General features: G+C 46.0%; 1 protein-coding gene across 1 annotated transcript in view; it reads left to right on the top strand.

Annotated features, from left to right (window-relative positions):
* The window catches only part of ush2a (Usher syndrome 2A (autosomal recessive, mild)), a 462,322-nt gene that overhangs the window by 412,868 nt on the left and 24,344 nt on the right, over positions 1–25,110 (top strand). Inside the window, exons 66-72 of the mRNA XM_071365050.1 lie at positions 337–499; positions 3,502–3,719; positions 3,816–3,952; positions 20,919–21,146; positions 22,244–22,579; positions 23,214–24,224; positions 24,452–24,621. Of these exons, the coding sequence (XP_071221151.1) occupies positions 337–499; positions 3,502–3,719; positions 3,816–3,952; positions 20,919–21,146; positions 22,244–22,579; positions 23,214–24,224; positions 24,452–24,621 (2,263 nt within the window). The remainder of the gene's footprint in view (positions 1–336; positions 500–3,501; positions 3,720–3,815; positions 3,953–20,918; positions 21,147–22,243; positions 22,580–23,213; positions 24,225–24,451; positions 24,622–25,110) is intronic.

The following is a 25,110-nucleotide window of genomic DNA, read 5'->3' as shown; positions in this document are numbered from 1 at the left end:
TGTCGCTCCATTTCTCTCCATGTCTCTCCATGTCTCTCCATTTCTCTCCATGTCTCTCCATGTCTCTACATGTCTCTACATGTCTCTCCATTTCTCTGTATGTCTCTCCATGTCTCTACATGTCTCTCCATGTCTCTCCATTTCTCTGCATGTCTTTCCATGTCTCTGCATGTCTCTCCATGTCTCTACATGTCTCTACATGTCTCTCCATGTCTCTCCATGTCTCTACATGTCTCTCCATTTCTCTGCATGTCTCTCCATGTCTCTACATGTCTCTCCATTTCTCTCCATGTCTCTCCATGTCGCTCCATTTCTCTCCACGTCTCTCCATGTCAGATGGGTGTGGGTTGGGTGAGGGGGTGTATGTGCGTACCTCTGAGGCCCCTCCAGAGGACATGGACCCCCCCACAGTGACAGCAGCAGGAGCCACAGTCATCCAGGTCTGCTGGAACCCCCCCCACAAGCCCAATGGACTCATCACCTCATACTTCATACACAGGTAATAACCATTCATACACAGGTAATAACCATTCATATACAGGTAATAACTATTCATACACAGGCAATAACCATTCATACACAGGCAATAACCAGTCGTACACAGTTATAACCATTCATACAAAGGTATTACCTTTGTATAAATGGTTATTACCTTTAATGGTTATTACAAAGGTAATACCATTCATACAAAGGTAATAATCATTCATACACAGGTAATAACCATTTGTACAAAGGTAATAACCATTCATACACAGGCAATATCCAGTCATATGCCGGTAATAACCATTCGTACACAGGTAATAACATTCATACACAGGCAATAACCATTCATACAGAGGTAATAACCATTCATACACAGGCAATAACCATTCGTACACAGGCAATAACCATCCGTACGCATGCAATAACCATTCATACACAGGCAATAACCATTCATACACAGGTAGTAACCATTCATACATAGGTAATAACATTCATATACAGGTAATAAGTCATACACAGGTAATAACAATGCATACACAGGTAATAACAGTCATACACAGGTAATAACCATTCATACACAGGTAATAACCATTCATACACAGGTAGGAACCATTCATACACAGGTAATACCATTCATACACAGGTAGTAACCATTCATACACAGGTAATACCATCATAGTAATAACATCATCATTCACCTCTTAGTTTACAAGGTCATTTAGATTAAGGGGAGACTTTCTAATCTGCTTTGTATTTGTGTTGGTGTGTGTCGTGTTTGTGTTTAGTCCGCCTGGAATACGTACACTGCCGTTCAAAAGTTTGGGGTCACTTAGAAATGTCATTGTTTTTGAAAGAAAAGCACATTGGTCCATTAAAATAACATCAAAATGATCAGATATACAGTGTAGACATTGTTAATGTTGTAAATGACTATTGTAGCTGGAAACGGCTGATTTTGAATGGAATATCTACATAGGCGTACAGAGGCCCATTATCAGCAACCATCACTCCTGTGTTCCAATGGCACGTTGTGTTAGCTAACTCAATTTTATCATTTTAAAAGGCTAATTTATCATTAGAAAACACTTTTGCAATGATGTTAGCACAGCTGAAAACTGTTGTTCTGATTAAAGTAGCAATAAAACTGGCCTTCTTTAGACTAGTTGAGTATCTGGAGCATCAGCATTTGTGGGTTCAATTACAGGCTCAAAATGGCCAGAAACAAAGTCCTTTCTTCTGAAACTCGTCAGTCTATTATTTTTCTAAGAATTGAAGGCTATTCCATGCGAGAAATTGCCAAGAAACTGAAGATCTCGTACAACGCTGTGTACTACTCCCTTCACAGAACAGTGCAAACTGGCTCTAACCAGAATGGAAAGAGGAGTGGGAGTCCCCAGTGTAAAACTGAGCAAGAGGACAAGTACATTAGAGTATCTAGTCATCAACTGGCAGCTTCATTATAGAGTACCCGCAAAACACCAGTCTCAACGTCAGCAGTGAAGAGGCGACTCCGGGATGCTGTCCTTCTAGGCAGAGTTGTAAAGAAAAAGCCATATCTCAGACTGGCCAATAAAAATAAAATATTAAAATGGGCAAAAGAACACAGACACTGGACAGAGGAACTCTGCCTAGAAGGACAGCATCCCGGAGTTGCCTCCTCACTGTTGACGTTGAGACGGGTGTTTGAGGACTTGTGAGGCGTCTGTTTCTCAAACTAGACACTCTAATGTACTTGTCCTCTTGCTCAGTTGTGCACCGGGACCACCCACTCCTCTTTCTATTCTGGTTAGAGCCTGTTCTGTGAAGGGAGTAGTACACAGCGTTGTATGAGATCTTCAGTTTCTTGGCAATTGCTCGCATGGAATAGCCTTCATTCCTCAGAACAAGAATATACTGATGAGTTTCAGAAGGTCTTTGTTTCTGGCCATTTTGAGCCTGTAATCGAACAAATACTGATGCTCCAGAATCTACACTGTATTTCTGATTAATTTGATGTTATTTTAATGGACAAAAAATGTGCTTTTCTTTCTTAAACAAGGACATTTCTAAGTGACTCCAAACTTTTGAACGGTAGTGTAGGTGTATGTTTAGTCTGCATTTGTGTGTATCGAATACCCAGTGCGCTAGTTTTTCATCTGCCTGGTGTGTGTGTTGTGTGCGTGCACCCATGTGTCTGCCTGTCTTTTTGTGCGTGTGTGTGTGTGTGTGCGTGCGTGTGCGTGTGCGTGTGTGTGTGTGTGTGTGTGTGTGTGTGTGTGTGTGTGTGTGTGTGTGTGTGTGTGTGTGTGTGTGTGTGTGTGTTTGTCTGCGTGTGTTTATTTGTGGTCAAGGTCAAGTGTGTGTTGTTGACCAGTGGTATCTGTATGCAGGGTCAGAGAGTATCTAAGCCTTGATAAGTCCTGTGGAAACATCATTAGCATACAGGCTGAGGGAAGAATCCTAACTTCACATCCACACAAGGAGTCACACTTTGGTAAACCAAAATTGGAGTTACTCAAATTCAGTAGGAGAAGTTAATCCCAGAGGAAGGAGTACAGTTGAGCATTCAGATCATGCTTAGCATGACCAAACACACACTGTCTGACTCTCTCACTTAATACAGTATGTATAGGGGGCCTTGCTATAGACTTTGGGGACTTCAGTGGATCTGTGATTCTGAGATCCAGAGGTTTCTGATGGAGACACACAGTTGGTTAAATGTGTGAGAGCTGAAGGAAGGGGTAGAGGGGTGTTTTGAGCTATGTCATCAAGTCCAGCTGTAGTTTAGGTGTACATTGTGAACCAAGACACATGCAGTTGATGCAGTTGGAATGATTAGAGACTACCATCCTCATCCCCTTGCCCCTTTTCACTCCTGCTCCTCCCCTCTCTCTCTCCTCTTTTCATTGCCATCTTTTAAACCTTCTCCTATTGCTCTCTATTTCTCTCTCTATCTGTCACTCAAGTTGTAACTAAGGCTTAAAGATCATCCTCAGGGTTAGTTAGCATAACTCACTTGCTCTTCCTGTTTCCTGCCAGGCGACCAATTGGGACGCAGGAGGAGCTGTTGGTGTTTATCTGGTCCAATGGGCCGCTAGAGTTTATCGACGCCAGCGACGCCCTCAAGCCCTTCAGACAATACCAGTACAGTGTACATGCCCACAACTCCCGCGGCTCTGCTCGCAGCCAATGGGCTTCAGCTGTCACCATGGAGGCGGGTCCAGAGGACATTGCTCCTCCTATTGTCACACCGACAAGTGAGTGAGAGATGAGCGAGAGGGAGGGAATAAAAGGTGATGTTTGACTTCCTATGTTATTCTCACTGTGTGTAATATCTGTTTATGTGTTGGCAGGTGCGTACTCAGTACAGTTGAACTGGACACAGCCTGGACAACCCAATGGAAGGATTTCACAGTATCGCCTGGTGTACAGAAAACAGCACACAGACCCCACACTCAACACCTCTACTATTACTGCGTTGACGGTACCGGTAAGACAATACACACACACGATATGCATGCGTGTCTGTATTATCATTGCGTGTATGTGTTGATCACAGCCTGTGGTGCTGGTGCCATCTGTTTTCCAGTGAAGGGGCCTGCAGGCACACACACACAGCCAGGGGCTCCTGTCCTCCAGGGCCCTTCCCACAATCCTCCACCTCCACGCCAAGTCTGCTCCACCACTCCCACTTGGAGAATACCTCTAAATGTGCCTTTCACAAACACACACACACACAAACACACACACACACAGATCCTCCCCTGCTGCCTGTCAGCCAGTCTAAATGTAACCTGGCAGCTCAGTAAACAGCCTGACATCAGTAGATCGCCATGCCAACGCCTCTCTGTGATATCATCCCCTCAGCACACCACGCCACCACTCAAAGCTCTGTGTGTGTGTGTGTGTCAACGTACAGTATATACCATCACTTTCACCAAGATGCCATTGTCATCGATTGTCATTGATCACATGTTGCTTTACATGTTGTCACATGTTATTACATTAACTTCACATAAGATCACATGAAAATGTGTTTTTGGAACAATTCACGTGTTCACATGTGGAATTCATGTGTTTTTCTCTTAATGGAAGAGAGAGAGGATGAGAAAGAGAGAGAGGATGAGAAAGAGAGAGAGGACGAGAAAGAGAGAGAGGACGAGAAAGAGAGAGAGGACGAGAAAGAGAAAGAGGACGAGAAAGAGAAAGAGGACGAGAAAGAGAGAGAGCGAGAACAATGGAAAAGGGTGGAGTATATAGATATGTAGTTGCTATATACATCTTGTTTTCTCGCCCTCTGACCTTTGTGTTGTCAGTCATAGTTAATACAGAATGTAAATACAGACCTTTCACCTCCTCATTGATATGGAGCTCTGTGTGTGTGTGTGTGTGTGTGTGTGTGTGTGTGTGTGTGTGTGTGTGTGTGTGTGTGTGTGTGTGTGTGTGTGTGTGTGTGTGTGTGTGTGTGTGTGTGTGTGTGTGTGTGTGTGTGTGTGTGTGTGTGTGTTTCATTGATGTGGAGCAGCCAGAATGCCGCCACGGTCATTTGTGACACTGGGTGCGTGAAGTCAGTCTCAGTCGCTCACTGAGATAGAAAGAACAAAAGAGACACAAAAATAGACAAGACTGTGTTAATCCTCTGCGCTAAAGCCAAGGCATTAGTGCCAGGAGCTAAGGCAAGTTTTCAGGCAAGGTTACAAATCACATGAATGTTCATGAAATCATCTCTGTTACACTGGTGTGTATGTTACTACAGACCCGGGTTCGATTCCAGGCTGTATCACAACCAGCCGTGATTGGGAGTCCCATAAGGCGGCGCACAATTGGCCCAGCGTCATTAGGGTTTGGCCGGGGTAGGCCGTCATTGTAAATTATAATTTGTTCTTAACTGACTTGCCTAGTTAAATAAAGGTTAAATCAAAATACAAAAAATATAACTAAATGTCTGTGTGTGTGTGAGGCTGCAGATGGGTCTTTTGGCTGGGGGCCGGGTTTGGGAGGTTGGGATCGTAGCTCTCTACCTCTGGCCTTATGCTATCACACCTGTTTCTCTGTGGACTCCACACTCTGCTGTCTATTGATCTTACTGTAGACAACTGTTCACTAACCACAAGTTGATTCTCTACTCCGTATTCCTTTTCTTTGTTCTCTTCTTTCTCTAACATTTTCTCTCTCCTCCTCTCTCTTCCTCTCTCCTCCTCTCTCTTCCTCTCTCCTCCTCTCTCTTCCTCTCTCCTCCTCTCTCTTCCTCTCTCCTCCTCTCTCTTCCTCTCTCTCTCTCTCTCCCTCTCTCTCCATCTCTCTCCATCTCTCTCCTCTTTCTCCTTCTCTCTCCTCCTCTCTCTTCCTCTCTCCTCCTCTCTCCCTCTCTCTCCATCTCTCTCCATCTCTCTCCTCTTTCTCCTTCTCTCTCCTCCTCTCTCCCTTTATCTTCAATTAGCATAAAGAACTCCACCAACCTATTTAAATTAGTTAAACATGGATGTTTTTGTTCATCTCTCTCCTCCTCTCTCATCTCTCTCCTCCTCTCTCCATCTCTCTCCTCCTCTCTCCTCCTCTCTCCGCCTCTCTCCATCTCTCTCCTCCTCTCTCTCATCTCTCTCATCTCTCTCATCTCTCTCCTCCTCTCTCCATCTCTCTCCATTTCTCTCCATTTCTCTCCTCCTATCAATTCAATTCAATTCAAGGGGCTTTATTGGCATGGGAAACATGTGTTAACATTGCCTAAGCAAGTGAGGTAGATAATATACAAAAGTGAAATAAACAATAAAAATTAACAGTAAACATTACACATACAGAAGTTTCAAAACAATAAAGACATTACAAATGTCATATTATATATATACAGTGTTGTAACAATGTACAAATGTTTAAAGTACACAAAAATAAATAAGCATAAATATGGGTTGTATTTACAATGGTGTTTGTTCTTCACTGGTTGCCCTTTTCTTGTGGCAACAGGTCACAAATCTTGCTGCTGTGATGGCACACTGTGGTATTTCACCCAGTAAATATGGGAGTTTATCAAAATTGGATTTGTTTTCGAATTCTTTGTGGATCTCTCTCCATCTCTCTCCATCTCTCTCCTCCTCTCTCCGCCTCTCTCCATCTCTCTCCGCCTCTCTCCATCTCTCTCCATCTCTCTCCGTCTCTCTCCATCTCTCTCCATCTCTCTCCATCTCTCTCCTCCTCTCTCCCTCTCTCTCATCTCTCTCCTCCTCTCTCCTCCTCTCTCCATCTCTCTCCATCTCCCTCCATCTCTCTCCATCTCTCTCCTCCTCTCCATCTCTCTCCTCCTCTCTCCATCTCTCTCCGCCTCTCCATCTCTCTCCTCCTCTCTCCTCCTCTCTCCCTCTCTCTCATCTCCGTCCTCCTCTCTCCATCTCTCTCCATCTCTCTTCATCTCTCTCCTCCTCTCTCCATCTCTCTCCCTCTCTCTCCTCTCTCCATCTCTCTCCTACTCTCTCCATCTCTCTCTGCCTCTCTCCATCTCTCTCCTCCTCTCTCCGTCTCTCTCCATCTCTCTCTTCCTCTCTCCCTCTCTCTCATCTCTCTCCTCCTCTCTCCCTCTCTCTCCATCTCTCTCCATCTCTCTCCTCCTCTCTCCATCTCTCTCCTACTCTCTCCTCCTCTCTCCTCCTCTCTCCCTCTCTCTCCATCTCTATCTTCCTCTCTCCATCTCTCTCCCCCTCTCTCCCTTTCTATTCAATTAGCATAAAAACCTCCACCAACCTATTTAAATTAGTTAAACATTAATGTTTTTGTTCATCTCTGCTGTGATGGCACACTGTGGTATTTCACCCAGTAAATATGGGAGTTTATCAAAATTGGATTTGTTTTCGAATTCTTTGTGGATCTCTCTCCATCTCTCTCCTCCTCTCTCCGCCTCTCTCCATCTCTCTCCTCCTCTCTCCGCCTCTCTCCATCTCTCTCCTCCTCTCTCCGCCTCTCTCCATCTCTCTCCTCCTCTCTCCGCCTCTCTCCATCTCTCTCCTCCTCTCTCCGTCTCTCTCCATCTCTCTCCTCCTCTCTCCCTCTCTCTCATCTCTCTCTCCTCCTCTCTCCCTCTCTCTCATCGCTCTCCTCCTCTATCCCTCTCTCTCCATCTCTCTCCTACTCTCTCCTACTCTCTCCTACTCTCTCCATCTCTCTCCTCCTACTCTCTGCCTCTCTCCATCTCTCTTCTCCTCTCTCCTCCTCTCTCCCTCTCTCTCCATCTCTCTCTTCCTCTCTCCATCTCTCCATCTCTCTCCTCTTTCTCCTCCTCTCTCCTCATCGCTCCCTTTCTCTTCAATTAGCATAAAGAACTCCACCAACCTATTTAAATTAGTTAAACATTAATGTTTTGGTCTAAAAACAGTGCAAGTCTGTCTTTATGTGGAAAAACGGATTGGTGAAGTTCTTAGGTTTATGGGAGAGAAGTTGGCAGTTACTCAGCAGTGTATCTAATGTGTAGTCTGGCGTAGTGTTCTCTTCTCTAGTCTGACAGCCTTCAGAGCAGATGGTTTGATGTTCTCCTCACTAATGTCCACTACTGAGAGGGAGATCAACCACGGATATAAGCAATAAGCCTGTATGTGTGTGTGTATTGATCTCTGACTGGGCTGGGAGCACCTCTCCGTGCCAGTGTGGATGATTAATGGGGTCGTCATGGCGATCGGATAGAATGAGGGTACAGAACGCAGGCGGTCTGCCCCGCCAGAACCCTGCGCCCGCCTGGCAGACCGCGGTTACACATACACACACACACACACATATACTGCACACCAATCTAGAGATGCTAACGTAACACCTATTTACTCCTCACTTCCTATTCCAGATCCAGCCTCTTTCTCTCTTTGCTATATCTTTCTCTCCTTGCTGTATCCTCCCTCTAGCTCTCCCTCTTTCTCTCCTTGCTGTATCCTCCCACTAGCTCTCCCTCTTTCTCTCCTTGCTGTATCCTCCCTCTAGCTCTCCCTCTTTCTCTCCTTGCTGTATCCTCCCACTAGCTCTCCCTCTTTCTCTCCTTGCTGTATCCTCCCACTAGCGCTCCCTCTTTCTCTCCTTGCTGTTTCCTCCCACTAGCTCTCCCTCTTTCTCTCCTTGCTGTATCCTCCCACTAGCTCTCCCTCTTTCTCTCCTTGCTGTATCCTCCCACTAGCTCTCCCTCTTTCTCTCCTTGCTGTATCCTCCCACTAGCTCTCCCTCTTTCTCTCCTTGCTGTATCCTCCCACTAGCTCTCCCTCTTTCTCTCCTTGCTGTATCCTCCCACTAGCTCTCCCTCTTTCTCTCCTTGCTGTATCCTCCCACTAGCTCTCCCTCTTTCTCTCCTTACTGTATTCTCCCACTAGCTCTCCCTCTTTTTCTCATCATTCTCTCCCTCTCTCTTCTCTACTCTCCACTTAATTTAGTCACACTATCCTCCCTCCTTTTTTATTTTCCCTCTCTCCTTCCTCACTCCCTCTCTTCCTCCTCCCTCTCTCGTCTCATTTTTCCCTCTTCATCCTGATGTTGTGTTGTGGTCCCTGGACCCCTGATGAAGTCAGATGTATTAATACTAGACATATACATTCCTACACAATACCCCTCTACTCCTCTTTCGCCTCCCTCCTTCCTCCCTCCTCTCCAGATGTTGTGTGTAGGGCCCTTGGGGCCCCTGGTGAAGGGAGATGTATTAATACATGCGATTGATCAGATCAGGACCCCTGACAGTCATCAGCCCCGGGACCATCTGGTTGCTGCTCGCACGCCTTCACCCAAACACAACCTGACACTGCATTAATCTGATGCAGCTACTGCCACTGTCTAGCACTCTGTGTGTGTGTGTGTGTGTGTGTGTGTGTGTGTGTGTGTGTGTGTGTGTGTGTGTGTGTGTGTGTGTGTGTGTGTGTGTGTGTGTGTGTGTGCGTGCGTGCGTGCGTGCGTGCGTGCGTGTGCGTACGCTCCTCACTCCGCCAGCCAGCCAGGCCCAGCAGCCACCAGGACCTGAAGGGTGCAGAAATTAAGGTTATTACACAAATTGAGCCATATGGTCTAAATATTTCAGAACTGAAATTTACTAGCCAATAAAATTGGCTCCTGCCTCTCTAATGGTGTAAATTACAGTTTAACCACGGTGCTAATGATGTCCTTCTGCTGCAGTAACCACTCTAACATGAAGGACATTGTTTAAAAAATACCCCCAGAAAAAAGTAGATATTGAGTGAGGGAAGGAGGGGGTAGAGAGAGAGAGGGAGAGAAGTGCTAGCAGCATGTTTACAATCTGTTAGTTTACCATTAAGAACAAGGAGGAGAGCGAGAGGGACAGCAAGGGGCGACCGGTGGACCGTGTCTCGCCTTCAACACTGGGGCAAACACACGTCATTGCACTGTTGGAGACGCGTTTGTAAGCAAACATGGTCGGGTCGTAAAACTCCTGGTCGTAGAGGCTGGGCTGAAGGTCAGAGGTGACACGAAGAGCAGGTCACAGTGTTGTCACAGATCACACACTGATGACCCCGGTCAGAAGAGAACAAACGGCTCTATCGTTCCATATCTCTCTCATTAGCCCCTTCATTGTCTTTTTCTAACTCCGGTAACTTTTTTTCATGTTTTTGTATTTTAACCCTTTTTCTCCCCAATTTTGATCTTCTCTCATCGCTGTAATTCCCCAGCGGGCTCGGAATAGCAAAGTTTGAGTCATGCGTCCTCCGAAACATGACTCGCCAAGCCTCGCTTCTTAACACCCGCTCACTTAACCCAGAAGCCAGCCGCACAAATGTGTCGGAGGAAACGCAGTTCAACTGACGACGAGGTCAGCCTGCAGCCGCCCGGCCCGCCACAAGGAGTCGCTAGAGCGCAATGAGCCCCGGCCAAACCCTCCCATAACACAGACGATGCTGGGCCAATTGTGCTCCGCCCTATGGGACTCACTATCACGTTGTGATACAGCCCGGGATCGAACCTGGGTCTGTAGTAATGCCTCAAGCGATGCAGTGCCTTAGACCGCTGTGCCACTCGGGAGGCCCCATGACTCCTTATTCTAATCTTTCTCTCTTTTATTGCAATTCTCTCTGTGTCTGTCTCTCTCTCTCTCTTTCTCTCTCTCTCTTTCTCTCTCAATTCAATTTCAATTTAATTTAAGGGGCTTTATTGGCATGGGAAACACATGTTTACAATTCTCTCTTTTACTTTCTCTCTCTTTCTCTCTTCCTCTCTCTTCCTCTCTCTTTCTCTCTCTGTCTCTCTCTGTCTCTCGCTCTCTCTCTCTTTCACACAAGTTTCAGTGAGGCCTTTTATTCTTTAAAGGTGCTGCCTGAATCCCCTGGTGCAGAAAGAGGGTGTAGAGGGAGAAGAGAGGGAGTGGTAGAGAAAGGAGGAGAGTGGAGGAAAGAGAAAGGGCTTTGCCCTTGGGCTCAGTGGCACAATGGAATGGAATGAAGAGTACTGCAGAGTGGAGTGGAGGGAAGTGAGGGAGTGGAGAAAAGATGAGAGAAGAGGAGAGAGAGGGTAGGAGGGTAGAGGGTTCGTTAGGTCTCGCCCCAACCCCCACCCCTCACCACTGTACTCAGGCCCTGATTGGAGGGCACTTGAAGTGATTGTCTCACGCAGGCCCCTCGCATAAACAGAAAATAATCATCTACAACAACCACAACTACTCCATCTCTCTCTCTCTCTTGCTTCCTTTCTCCTCTTCTCTTCCTCCCTCTCTTCTCTTCATCTCTCCAGACAAGTGCTCCCTCGTTCTGTAAATGTGTGCTGAGATGTTATTGTATGCCTCAAAAGGAGTGTGTGTGCACGTGTTGTGTGTGTGTGTGTGTGTGTGTGTGTGTGTGTGTGTGTGTGTGTGTGTGTGTGTGTGTGTGTGTGTGTGTGTGTAGTGCTCTTCACTCATCCTAATGTGTGGAAAAAGAGTGGATGATGAGACTGTAGAGGAATGTGTGTGTGCGTGTGCACGCTCGTTGGATTTATCCCTTCCCCACTGCATGAACAACCTTCAATCAACATATATTACAACTTGAAGTAAAGACAAAAAGTTGACTGAAAGGAAGATAGGAGAAGGTATGGAACACACATAAAGTTGACTGAAGGGAAGATAGGAGAAGGTATGGAACACACATAACGTTGACTGAAGGGAAGATAGAAGGTATTGAACACACAAAGTTGACTGAAGGGAAGATAGGAGGTATTGAACACACATAAAGTTGACTGAAGGGAAGATAGAAGGTATTGAACACACATAAAGTTGACTGAAGGGAAGATAGGAGAAGGTATTGAACACACATAAAGTTGACTGAAGGGAAGATAGAAGGTATTGAACACACATAAAGTTGACTGAAGGGAAGATAGAAGGTATTGAACACACATAAAGTTGACTGAAGGGAAGATAGAAGGTATTGAACACACATAAAGTTGACTGAGGGGAAGATAGAAGGTATTGAACACACATAAAGTTGACTGAAGGGAAGATAGAAGGTATTGAACACACATAAAGTTGACTGAAGGGAAGATAGGAGAAGGTATTGAACACACATAAAGTTGACTGAAGGGAAGATAGAAGGTATTGAACACACATAAAGTTGACTGCTTTGTTCTACCTTGTGGTATTTATAGTAGTATTTATAGTACCACATGGATAGTGATTACTGCATTGTTGGGTTTAGAGCTTGCAAGAAAGGCATTTCACTCACAGGAGGTTGGTGGCACCTTAATTGGGGAGGACAGGCTCGTGGTAATGGCTGGAGCGGAATCGGTTGAATGGTATCAAATACATCAAACACATGGTTTCCCTTTGTTATATACAGGGTCAGTAGCTATATACAGTGTCAGTTCCAGGGTCAGTAGCTATATACAGGGTCAGTTCCAGGATCAGTAGCTATATACAGGGTCAGTTCCAGGGTCAGTAGCTATTTACAGAGTCAGTTCCAGGATCAGTAGCTATATACAGAGTCAGTTCCAGGGTCAGTAGCTATATACAGAGTCAGTTCCAGGGTCAGTAGCTATATACAGGGTCAGTAGCTATATACAGGGTCAGTTCCAGGGTCAGTAGCTATATACAGAGTCAGTTCCAGGATCAGTAGCTATATACAGAGTCAGTTCCAGGATCAGTAGCTATTTACAGAGTCAGTTCCAGGGTCAGTAGCTATATACAGAGTCAGTTCCAGGGTCAGTAGCTATTTACAGAGTCAGTTCCAGGGTCAGTAGCTATATACAGAGTCAGTTCCAGGATCAGTAGCTATATACAGAGTCAGTTCCAGGGTCAGTAGCTATTTACAGAGTCAGTTCCAGGGTCAGTAGCTATATACAGGGTCAGTTCCAGGGTCAGTAGCTATATACAGGGTCAGTTCCAGGGTCAGTAGCTATATACAGGGTCAGTAGCTATATACAGGGTCAGTTCCAGGGTCAGTAGCTATATACAGGGTCAGTTCCAGGGTCAGTAGCTATATACAGGGTCAGTCCCAGGTTCAGTAGCTATATACAGGGACAGTTCCATGGTCAGTAGCTATATACAGGGTCAGTAGCTTTATACAGGGTCAGTTCCAGGGTCAGTAGCTATATACAGGGTCAGTTCCAGGGTCAGTAGCTATATACAGGGTCAGTTCCAGGGTCAGTAGCTATATACAGGGTCAGTTCCAGGGTCAGTAGCTATATACAGTGTCAAATCAAATTGTATTTGTCACATGCGCCGAATACAGCAGATGTAGACCTTACAGTGAAATGCTTACTTACAAGCCCTTAACCAACAATGCAGTTTTGGAAAAAATAAGGATTAAGTAAAAAATAGATAAGTAAAAAAATACAAATAACAAATAGTTAAAGAGCAACAGTAAAATAATAGTAGCAAGGCTATATACAGGGTGTCCCGGCACAGAGTCAATGTGCGGGGGCACAGGTTAGTCGAGGTAATTGAGGTAATATGTACATGTAGGTAGAGTTAAAGTGACTATGCACAGATAATAACCAGAGAGTAGCAGCAGCGTAAAGGGGAGGGGAGACAACAACAATACAAATAGTCAGGGTAGCCAGTTGATCAGCTGTTCAGGAGTCTTATGGATTGGGAGTAGAAGCTGTTAAGAAGCCTTTTGGACCTAGACTTGGCGCTCAGGGTACCGCTTGCCGTGCGGAAGCAGAGAGAACAGTCTATGACTAGGGTGGCTGGAATCTCTGACAATTTTTAGGGCCTTCCTCAGACACCGCCTGGTACACAGGTCCTGGATGGCAGGAAGCTTGGCCCCAGTGATGTACTGGGCTGTACGCACCACCCTCTGTAGTGCCTTGCGGTCGGAGGCCGAGCAGTTGCCATACCAGGCAGTGATGCAACGAGTCAGGATGCTCTCGATGGTGCAGCTGTAGAACTTTTTGAGGATCTGAGGACCCATGCCAAATCTTTTCAGTCTCCTGAGGGGGAATAGGCTTGGTCGTTCACTCTGCATGACTGTCTTGATGTGTTTGGACCATGTTAGTTTGTTGGTGATGTGGACACCAAGGAACTTGAAGCTCTCAACCTGCTCCACTACAGCCCCCTCGATGAGAATGGGGGTGAGCTCGGTCCTCCTTTTCCTGTAGTCCACAAACATCTCCCTTGTCTTGATCACGTTGAGGGAGAGGTTGTTATCCTGGCACTACACGGCCAGGTCTCTGACCTCCTCCTTATAGGCTGTCTCATCGTTGTCGGTGATCAGGCCTACCACTGTTATATCGTTGGCAAACGTAATCACTTTAAGTCACTTTAATAACTATACCTACATGTACATACTACCTCAACTAACTATGTGCCCCTGCACATTGACTCTGTACCGGCACCCCCCTGTATATATTGTTATTTTTTACTGTAGCTCTTTAATTACTTGTTACTTTTATCTCTTATTCTTATCCATATTTTTTGAAACTGCACTATTGGTTAGGGGCTCGTAAGTAAACATTTCACTGTAAGGTTGTATTTGGCGCATCTGACTAATAGAATTTGATTTGATTTGAGTCGTGCCTGGCCATGCAGTCATGGGTGAACAGGGAGTACAGGAGGGGACTGAACACGCACCCCTGAGGGGCTCCCGTGTTGAGGATCAGCGTTGCAGATGTGTTGTTACCTACCCTTACCACCTGGGGGCGGGCCCGTCAGGAAGTCCAGGATTCAGTTGCAGAGGGAGGTGTTTAGTCCTAGGGTCCTTAGCTTAGTGATGAGCTTTGAGGGCACTATGGTGTTGAACGCTGACCTGTAGTCAATTAATAGCATTCTCACATAAGTGTTCCTTTTGTCCAGGTGGGAAAAGGCAGTGTGGAGTGCAATAGAAATTGCATCATCTGTGGATCTGTTGGGGCGGTATGCAAATTGGAGTGGGTCTAGGGTTTCTGGGATGATGGTGTTGATGTGAGCCATGACCAGCCTTTCAAAGCATTTCATGGCTACATACGTGAGTGCTATGGGTTGGTAGTCATTTAGGCAGGTTACCTTCGTGTTCTTGGGCACAGGGACTATGGTGGTCTGCTTGAAACATGTTGGTATTACAGACTCAATTAGGGACAGGTTGAAAATGTTAGTGAAGACACTTGGTCAGCGCATGCTCTGAGTACACGTCCTGGTAGTCCATCTGGCCCCACGGACTTGTGAATGTTGACCTGTTTAAAGGTGTTACTCACATCGGCTACGGAGAGCGTGATCACACAGTCATCCGGAATAGCTGATGCTCTCATGCATGCTTCAGTGTTGCTTGCCTCGAAGCGAACATAGAAGTAATTTAGCTCATCTGGTTGGCTCATGTCACTGGGCTGAATCCCAGAACATATTCCAGTCTGTGCTAGCAAAACAGTCCTGTAGCTTAGCATCTGCTTCATCTGACCACTTCTTTATTGACTGAGTCACTTGTGCTTCCTGCTTTAGTTTTTCCCGCGAATCAGGAGGAAAGAATTATGGTCAGATTTGCCAAATAGAGGGTGAGGGAGAGCTTTGTGCGCATTTCTGTGTGTGAAGTAAAGGTGGTCTAGAGTTTTTTCCCTCTGGTTGCACATTTAGCATGCTGGTAGAAATTAGGTATATCGGATTTAAGTTTCCCTGCATTAAAGTTCCCGGCCACTAGGAGCGTCGCCTCTGGATGAGCGTTTTCCTGTTTGCTTATGGCCTTATACAGCTCATTGAGTGCGGTCTTAGTGCCAGCATTGGTTTGTGGTGGTAAATAGACAGCTACGAAAAATATAGATGAAAACTCTCTTGGTAAATAGTGTGGTCCAAAGCTTATCATGAGATACTCTACCTCAGGCGAGCAAAACCTTGAGACTTCCTTAATATTAGATTTCGTGAACCAGCTTTTGTTTACAAATATACACAGACCACCACCCGTTGTCTTACCGGAGGCAGCTGTTCTATCTTGCCGATGCAGCGTAAACTCGCCAGCTGTTCTTTATCCATGTCGTTGTTCTGCCACGACTCAGTGAAACATAAGTTATTACAGTTTTTAATGTCCCGTTGGTAGGATATTCGTGATCGTAGCTCGTCTATTTTGTTATCCAATGATTGTAAGTTGGCTAATAGGACTGATGGTAGAGGCAGATTACCCACTCGCCGTCGGATCCTTACAAGGCACCCTGACCTACCTCCCTGATATCTCCATCTCTTTCTCCTGCGAATGATGGGGATGAGGGCCTTGTTGGGTGTCCGACTCGTTAAAGAAAAAATCTTTGTCCAGTACGAGGTGAGTAATCACTGTCCTGATATCCAGAAGCTCTTTTCGGTCATAAGAGACGGTGGCAGAAACATTATGTACAAAATAAGTTACAAATAACACAAAAAAACACACACAATATCACAATTGGTTAAGAGCCTGTAAAACGGCAGGCATCTCCTCCGGCGCCGTCAACATTGTGTCAGTTCCAGGGTCAGTGCCAATTCCATATTTACAATGTGCAGCGATAGTACGAGGACTCTAGGTGGTTGTTTTGTTAAAAACCTCAAACCATTCTGAGATTTCATTCTGGAAGAAAAATATTTCAATATGTTTTATTATTATATTGTTATGTGAATAGTGCATTGCTGGTTGAATTGTTGTGTGTGTGCAGTAATTGATGTGTGTGTGTGTGTGTGTGTGTGTGTGTGTGTGTGTGTGTGTGTGTGTGTGTGTGTGTGTGTGTGTGTGTGTGTGTGTGTGTGTGTGTGTGTGTGTGTGTGTGTATGCATGTGTAGCACTCTATCTGAACTCAGAGTACTGGGACAGTGGCATGCATCCACACACACAAACTCACACACAGACAGAAGGTCAGTCTGCAGGGTGAATTATTAGAGAATTATAAAAAGGCACATCCTAGCCGCCCCAGCTCCCTGGGCCTGATGATCCATCCTGGGGCTTCGAGATGCCAAAAACAATCATGGCTGCCAGTGTGACCCAGGCATGTCCAGAACAGACTTCCCAGCAGCCACCACTCCACCCTCTGAGTTGGCCTGAGACACGCAGGCTGCCCCCGTGGCATTGTGTGTGTGTGTGTGTGTGTGTGTGTGTGTGTGTGTGTGTGTGTGTGTGTGTGTGTGTGTGTGTGTGTGTGTGTGTGTGTGTGTGTGTGTGTGTGTGTGTGTGTGTGTGTGTGTATTCCACTCACACAGGGCATTAACATACACACACACACAAACAGCCCACTGTGTTGTGGGCAGTTTCACCTCAGGAGGCTGCTGAGGGGAGGACAGCTCATAATAATGGCCGGAACGGAGCAAATGGAATGACATCAAACACCTGGAAATCATGTGTTTGATGTATTTGATACCATTTCACCTATTCCGCTTCAGCCATTACCACGAGCCCGTCCTCCCCAATGAATATGCCACCAACCTCCTGTGGTTTCACCTCAGGAAACTCCAAAACAATTACTGCTCCCATGGGGCTGACCTGGACTGTCTGGCATCCTGTTATACTGTTACTGTAAATAGGCTTTACGTTTCATATCGTTTGGTCTCAAAGGGCATGAATTCAACATTCAACAGGGATTCTTCAAAGGCTACATTTTCCTGTAGTATCGCATGTATTTTGACAGTTTTCTCTCCTGTAAATATATTTAGTGTGTTTTGTTTTTGGGAAAGGAGAGAAGCAGAGAGATGAGAGCCTTTGCTGTACTACTGAATAAAGCCGGAGCGTTTACAGAGTTGAAATGAAATGAATGGTGGAATTATTTGGTGTGTGTGTGTGTGTGTGTGTGTGTGTGTGTGTGTGTGTGTGTGTGTGTGTGTGTGTGTGTGTGTGTGTGTGTGTGTGTGTGTGTGTGTGTGTGTGTGTGTGTGTGTGTGTGTGTGTGTGTGTGTGTGTGTGTGTGTAGTCTATGCCATATGCTAATGAGAGTCCCAGCCCCTCCTTTCTGGACTGTGAGAGATAATCAGCATAATTATTCTGACAAATACACATGGTTATTCTTAATTAGTATCATAGCCTGTCCCTGTCTGCACAGCGCCTGTCCACCTGCATCACAAACACACACACATTCACACTGGCCAAGGGAGACATGTGCTTGCAGAGAGAGAGAAAGAAAGAATGAAACAGAAGAAGAGAGAGTGAGAAAGACAGGGAGAAAGAGAGAGTGAGTGAGAGAGAGAGAGAGAAAGAAAGATGGGGGGAAAAAATAAGAAAATCTTCCAAATGTTACATTGTGTTGAGGTAAGGCAAGTCCATTTAAATCTGAGGTAGATCTGAGAACTGTTTAATGTATAAATTAGTAAGGCCTGTCTTCTCGCTGTCTATTCTCTCCTCCTCTCTCTCTCTCTCTCCTGCGATATAACTGTTGACTTTTAACTTCTCTGAATATCTCAGGGAATGACTCTCTCTCACTTAGAGAAGCAAGGGTAGTCATTGATATCAACACATGTTTCATGTTGGCAGACATGAGTGTTTTAATTGAAACCAACCAGCCATCACACACACACAAAGTCACACACACATCCATTAATGAAAGTTAAACACCTCCTCTTGTAGACATCCAAGCTGTGAACATTTATTCAGAAATCTATAACAGAATCAATTTTCTTAGTTGTTTTTTAATGGCAGTCTAGAGTAGGGTGTGCATACGCATCTGTTCATGTGGGTGTGTCTCTGTGTTGGTGTGTCTCTGTGTTGGTGTGTCTCTGTGTTGGTGTGTCTCTGTGTTGGTGTGTCTCTGTGTTGGTGTGTCTCTGTGTTGGTGTGTCTCTGTGTTGGTGTGTCTCTGTGTTGGTGTGTCTCTGAGTGTGTGTGTGTGTGTGTGTGTGTGGGTGTGTGTGTGTGTGTGTGTGTGGGTGGGGTGGGTGGGGGGGGACTGTTAATTAATGCAGTGTGCCGGTGGGGTTTTAGTGAAAGTGTTTGATTGCATTGCCATCTAGGGGCTGCCGAGGAGTCTCTACGAGGAGTCTCTACGCTCAGATAACGACACACCAACAGCTGTTGCTATTGACAATGTGCATATGTTAACTGTGTTATGGTCCACATGCACCATATACTTTACTGTGTTAAAGGTAGCTTAAAGAATTATCTCTTTCTCTCCCTCTCTCTTTTTCTTAATCTCTCTTCCTCTCTCTCACGCTTCTCTCAATTCAATTTCAATTTAAGGGCTTTATTGGCTTGGGAAACATATGTTTACTTTACCAAAGCAAGAGAAATAGATAATAAACAATTCACAGTAAACATTACATTCACAAAAGTTCCAAAATAATAAAAATGTCATATTATGTCTATATACAGTGTTGTAATGATGTGCAAATAGTTAAAGTACAAAAGGGAAAATAAATAAACATCAATATAGATTGTATTTACAATGGTGTTTGTTCTTCACTGGTTCTCTCTCCCTCTCTCTCTGTCTGTAATAACTGGGAGCTGATACTATTCTCTTCTTTCCTGGCACTGCACAGAAGTGTGATTTTAAAGGGTTACACTTTTTACTTTTGCTCTCTCTCTCTTCCCTCTCTTTGTGACAGGGGGATCCTTAATCCTGTCTTCCCTCTCTCTTTGTGACAGGAGGAGGATTAATCCTGTCTTCCCTCTCTCTTTGTGACAGGGGGATCATTAATCCTGTCTTCTCTCTCTTTGTGACAGGGGGATCATTAATCCTGTCTTCCCTCTCTCTTTGTGACAGGGGGATCATTAATCCTGTCTTTCCTCTCTCTTTGTGACAGGGGGATCATTAATTCTGTCTTCCCTCTTTCTTTGTGACAGGTTATACATTAATCCTGTCTTCCCTCTCTCTTTGTGACATTAATCCTGTCTTTCCTCTCTCTTTGTGACAGGTTATACATTAATCCTGTCTTCCCTCTCTCTTTGTGACAGGTTATACATTAATCCTGTGTTCCCTCTCTCTTTGTGACAGGGGGATCATTAATCCTGTCTCCCCTCTCTCTGTGACATTAATCCTGTCTTTCCTCTCTCTTTGTGACAGGTTATACATTAATCCTGTCTTCCCTCTCTCTTTGTGACAGGGGGATCATTAATCCTGTCTTTCCTCTCTCTGTATGACAGTAATCCTGTTTGCTGGGAATTAAAACCCAGAACAAGTGAACAAACAGCAGAAAATCATCTATGTCATGTTGGTTTGGATGTGGTTCTGATAATGTGTGTGTTGAGGTTTTATTATGTTGTTAGTGGTTCAGATCAACTTATAGCAGAGACTATGGTTCACCTGAATCCCTTTGCACCAGGAGACTAACACACTGCGTTCTGCATTGGGACTAGGCTTTCATCATGGTACACACACACCCATACATACACACACACACACACCAGAGGGGGCTGGTGGGAGGAGCTATAGGAGGACGGGCTGATTGTAATGGCTGGAATGGAATCAATGGAACAGAGTGAAACATGTGGTTTCCAGGTGTTTGATCTGTTTGGTACCGTTCCATTGATTACATGCAAACCATTACAATGAGCCCGTCCTCCTATACCTCCTTCCACCAGCCTCCTCTGGCACACATGCACACACACACACACACACACACACTCTCTCACACACATTCTCACACACACCCACATTCTGGAGCCTAAAAGTGTACAAACACACACTTCCACATCCTTAGCACTCTTGGTGCCTGTCATAGCACAAACAGGCCTTGATAATCAATTAGAAAATGAAGGCTGGCGTTGCAGCCTGCTCTGAGACTTGGCAGTGAGCTGTGTGTTGTCTCTGTGCAGTGGGATATTGCTGTGGTGTCAGTTTGATACCAGGGCTGTATTCAGGGGCTTTGTAGCTAACTCTCCCCTAAGAACCTGTGTGTGTCTTCCTACATGTCTGTCTCTCCCTCTCGGCTGGTCACTTGAGTGTGCTGTTAGTTCACGATGTAGCCTAGCGTGCATGTTGATGTCAGCCCCCGTGTCAAATCCATAAGCATGTTAGGTTTCTATTGTCTGGATTCTGGTATAATTCCCTCTGAATTCTGCTCTTTGTAAAGATCTCATGGGTTGGTTTTTGGAGTGAAATCAGTCCATGTGTTTGTCTGTGTACATGTGTATGATTCACTCACACTGTCTCCCTCTCTCTCCCCCTCTTTCTGCCCCTCACAGGGAAGTACTCTCCTGTCCAGTGTGTATGGCTTGGAGGCGTTCAGTGTGTACAGTGTGCGTGTGGAAGCAGTGAACGGGGCAGGCAGTGTATCCAGTCCCTGGGTCAGCATTAGAACCCTGGAGGCATCGCCTGCCGGCCTGGCTAACTTCAGTCTGGAGCAGAGAGAGCAGGGCCGGGCCCTTCTGTTAACCTGGGACACGCCTCATACACCCAACGGTGTTATCACGGTACACACAGAGACAGACACACACACACACACACACACACACACACACACACACACAACAGGGTTATCACAGTGCACAACCACACACACACACTCACACACACACACACAGAGAGACAAGTATCAAAGGGGTCATCACAGTAAACACACTCGCACACTGAACTCCCCATCTCTCTCTCTCTCTCCTCCAGAGTTCTAACATCTACAGTGAGGGAAACCTGGAGTTCAGTGGTCTGTCTCGCCAGTTCCTGTTCCGACGATTAGAACCCATCTCTCTCTCTCTCTCCTCCAGAGTTCTAACATCTACAGTGAGGGAAACCTGGAGTTCAGTGGTCTGTCTCGCCAGTTCCTGTTCCGACGATTAGAACCCATCTCTCTCTCTCTCTCCTCCAGAGTTATAACATCTACAGTGAGGGAAACCTGGAGTTCAGTGGTCTGTCTCGCCAGTTCCTGTTCCGACGATTAGAACCCATCTCTCTCTCTCTCTCCTCCAGAGTTATAACATCTACAGTGAGGGAAACCTGGAGTTCAGTGGTCTGTCTCGCCAGTTCCTGTTCCGACGATTAGAACCCATCTCTCTCTCTCTCTCCTCCAGAGTTATAACATCTACAGTGAGGGAAACCTGGAGTTCAGTGGTCTGTCTCGCCAGTTCCTGTTCCGACGATTAGAACCCATCTCTCTCTCTCTCTCCTCCAGAGTTATAACATCTACAGTGAGGGAAACCTGGAGTTCAGTGGTCTGTCTCGCCAGTTCCTGTTCCGACGATTAGAACCCATCTCTCTCTCCTCCAGAGTTATAACATCTACAGTGAGGGAAACCTGGAGTTCAGTGGTCTGTCTCGCCAGTTCCTGTTCCGACGATTAGAACCCATCTCTCTCTCTCTCTCCTCCAGAGTTATAACATCTACAGTGAGGGAAACCTGGAGTTCAGTGGTCTGTCTCGCCAGTTCCTGTTCCGACGATTAGAACCCATCTCTCTCTCTCTCTCTCCTCCAGAGTTATAACATCTACAGTGAGGGAAACCTGGAGTTCAGTGGTCTGTCTCGCCAGTTCCTGTTCCGACGATTAGAACCCATCTCTCTCTCTCTCTCTCCTCCAGAGTTATAACATCTACAGTGAGGGAAACCTGGAGTTCAGTGGTCTGTCTCGCCAGTTCCTGTTCCGACGATTAGAACCCTTCACCCTCTACTCTCTGGTTCTAGAGGCCTGTACCTCCGCAGGCTGCACCCGTACCCCCCCTCAGTCTGTTACTACGGCGGCAGCCCCCCCGGGCGCCCAGCCCGCCCCCATACCCAGCGCTATTGGCCCACACAGCGTAGAACTCACATGGAGCCTGCCCACTCATCCCAACGGACCAATAGGAGAGTACATCCTGCTGGGGCGGAGTCTGGATGATGGGAGGAGGGGGAACAACGAGGAAACAGCGCGGGCCAAGGTGTGTATCTTGATTATCTTTGCTTCTCTTTGGTAATACTTCTACCTTATACAGAAAAAGACGGTATACTAAATATAACCAAAATAGATTTCATACAATACAATAATATATGCCATTTAGCAGACGCTTTTATCCAAAGCGACTTACAGTCATGTGTACACACATTTGACGTATGGGTGGCCCCGAGAATTGACAGCAAAAGTTTCACAGCAGCAGATAGTACTGTATCACTGATATTTTGTCGACTTTTAAACGTTCTAATGATTAGTCAACAGTAGGGCTGGGACGATGCCAGTATCACAATACTCATTAGTATCGTGGCAGGGAAAAAACCTCAAGCGAATTTAACTTCTTTATGAAAACAGGCCTAATGTTGGAAACAAACATCATTATGATGTCATCCAGAGTCACATGTATTTATTTACACGCTATAGTACACAATATTCAACATACAGCAGGTTTTTAACGGACCAAAGAGTTTGGTCTGCTTCGTGTTTTCATTTTTGCCATAGAAAAAATATTGGGATACTGGTATAGTCTTACATCATCAGTGTTCATTTCATCCTTTGTCACAATCTTAACCTGTCTATTTCAGTTATATGATCATCATTAGCTGTGGATATGTTTCTGTCAGGTACTGTTCCGTGAGAGTTCCACCCAGGCTTCTAGTTTCACACACACTGTGACAGGGCTGTGGCCATGGACCCAATATCAGTTCAGCATCCGTGTCCACAACCCCGCCGGACACGCAGACAGCCCCTGGGTTACCGTGACAACCAGACAGGCCCCCCCACATGGCCTAACACCCCCCTCGGTTGTCCACGTGGAGGGGAACCCCTATGAGCTCCTGGTGTCATGGACCCCCCCACTGGAGAGTAACGGGGTGCTTCTGTCTTATAGGATCCAGAGAGACAACGTCAGTTTCTCCTTTAGTTTTGACCCCAGTGTTTTCAACTACACAGACGAGGACCTGTCTGCCTTCACCTCCTATAGATATGCTATTACAGCCTGTACTGCTGAGGGCTGTGTTACTAGTCCTGAAACACAGGTAAAGACACTGGAGGCTCCCCCCGCTGCAGTGGACTTTCCCACCATAACCAGCATCACAGCCGATAGTATCAACGTGTCCTGGACCGTTCCATTAATACAGAATGGGGAGGTGACGCAGTACATGCTGGAGGCCAACGGAAAGGAGGTTTACCGTGGGAGTGGCTTGTCTGTGGTAATGTCAGAGCTGCGGCCGCACACACACTACCGCCTCGTCCTATTGGCTTGTACCAACGGGGGTTGTACCCCCAGCACCCCTATCAAGGCCCAAACCCTTGATGCCCCCCCTCGTGGTCTAAATCCCCCCTCCCTCAAAGTCACCGGCCCAGAGTCTCTCGAAATCATATGGGGCGCACCGAAGCTCCCCAACGGTATCATCACAGGTTACGAGCTCCGCCGGGATGGCCAGGTCATTTATGTCGGGATGGAAACGCGTTACCATGACTTCACACTGTTGCCGAGCGTGGAGTATGGCTACAGCGTAACGGCCAACAACAGTCGGGGAGCGGTGACCAGCTCTGTGGCCAAGGCCAGGACTCACCCGTCAGCTCCCTCTGGTGTTGGGCCTCCCACACTGCAGCCTCTGGGGCCTCGGCAGGTCAGTAAGAGTAGTGGGAGTAGTACAATACATGTAAATACGGTAATCATATTTTTTCTGCACATTTCAAAGTGACAAATATTTCAGTGTTCAGAACACCCTCCATTCCTAATACATGTTCATGTGTCTGAGATTCTACTGTCGTTTCAATTCTGACACTTCTACTCACATTGTTAATGCTATTGTCAAAGGTATATGAGATGTGTAATGTTGTGCTTGTTGTGAAGCTGAGGGTGGACTGGGAGCCCCCAGCGAGACCTAACGGGGTGATCGTCAGCTACACGGTGTACCAGAGAGACCCGGCCCTGCCCTCAACACACAGCTTCCTGTATGACCCAGAACACAGCGCCTTCTCCGGACGCTCCATCATACTGAAGCAGCTCACACCCTACCACAGGTCAGTCACTAACGAACCCCTGACCTCTAACCTCTAGCCACAGGTACGGAGAGTGTGTGTGTGTGTGTGTGGTAGAGAGCAACAGAGATGTTTTATTTTTATAAACCCTTTATTGACACTATTTAGCGACTGTGCAGACAAAACACAATCACGAGAGAGAGAGAGATACAGAGATACAGAGAGAGAGACAGAGAGAGAGATACAGAGAGAGAGAGAAATACAGAGAGAGAGCGATACAGAGAAATATAGAGATATAGAGAGACAAATTGAGACTGCATTCAGAATTCTGCATAAAATATCCTCTGTGTAAACGTAAAACACCAAATAATGCAGAATTAGGCCAATACCCACTAATTATCAAAATCCAGAAGAGACATTTCATTCTACAACCACCTAATGGGAAGTGATTCCCAAACTTCACACAGATCCACAAGGAATTCGAAAACAAACCCAATTTTGATAAACTCCCATATCTAATGGGTGAAATAC

The sequence above is a fragment of the Salvelinus alpinus genome, chromosome 25, assembly GCF_045679555.1.
Source record: "Salvelinus alpinus chromosome 25, SLU_Salpinus.1, whole genome shotgun sequence".
In the NCBI taxonomy this organism is placed as follows: Eukaryota; Metazoa; Chordata; class Actinopteri; order Salmoniformes; family Salmonidae; genus Salvelinus; species Salvelinus alpinus.
This window is presented reverse-complemented; position numbering and strand designations above follow the sequence as displayed.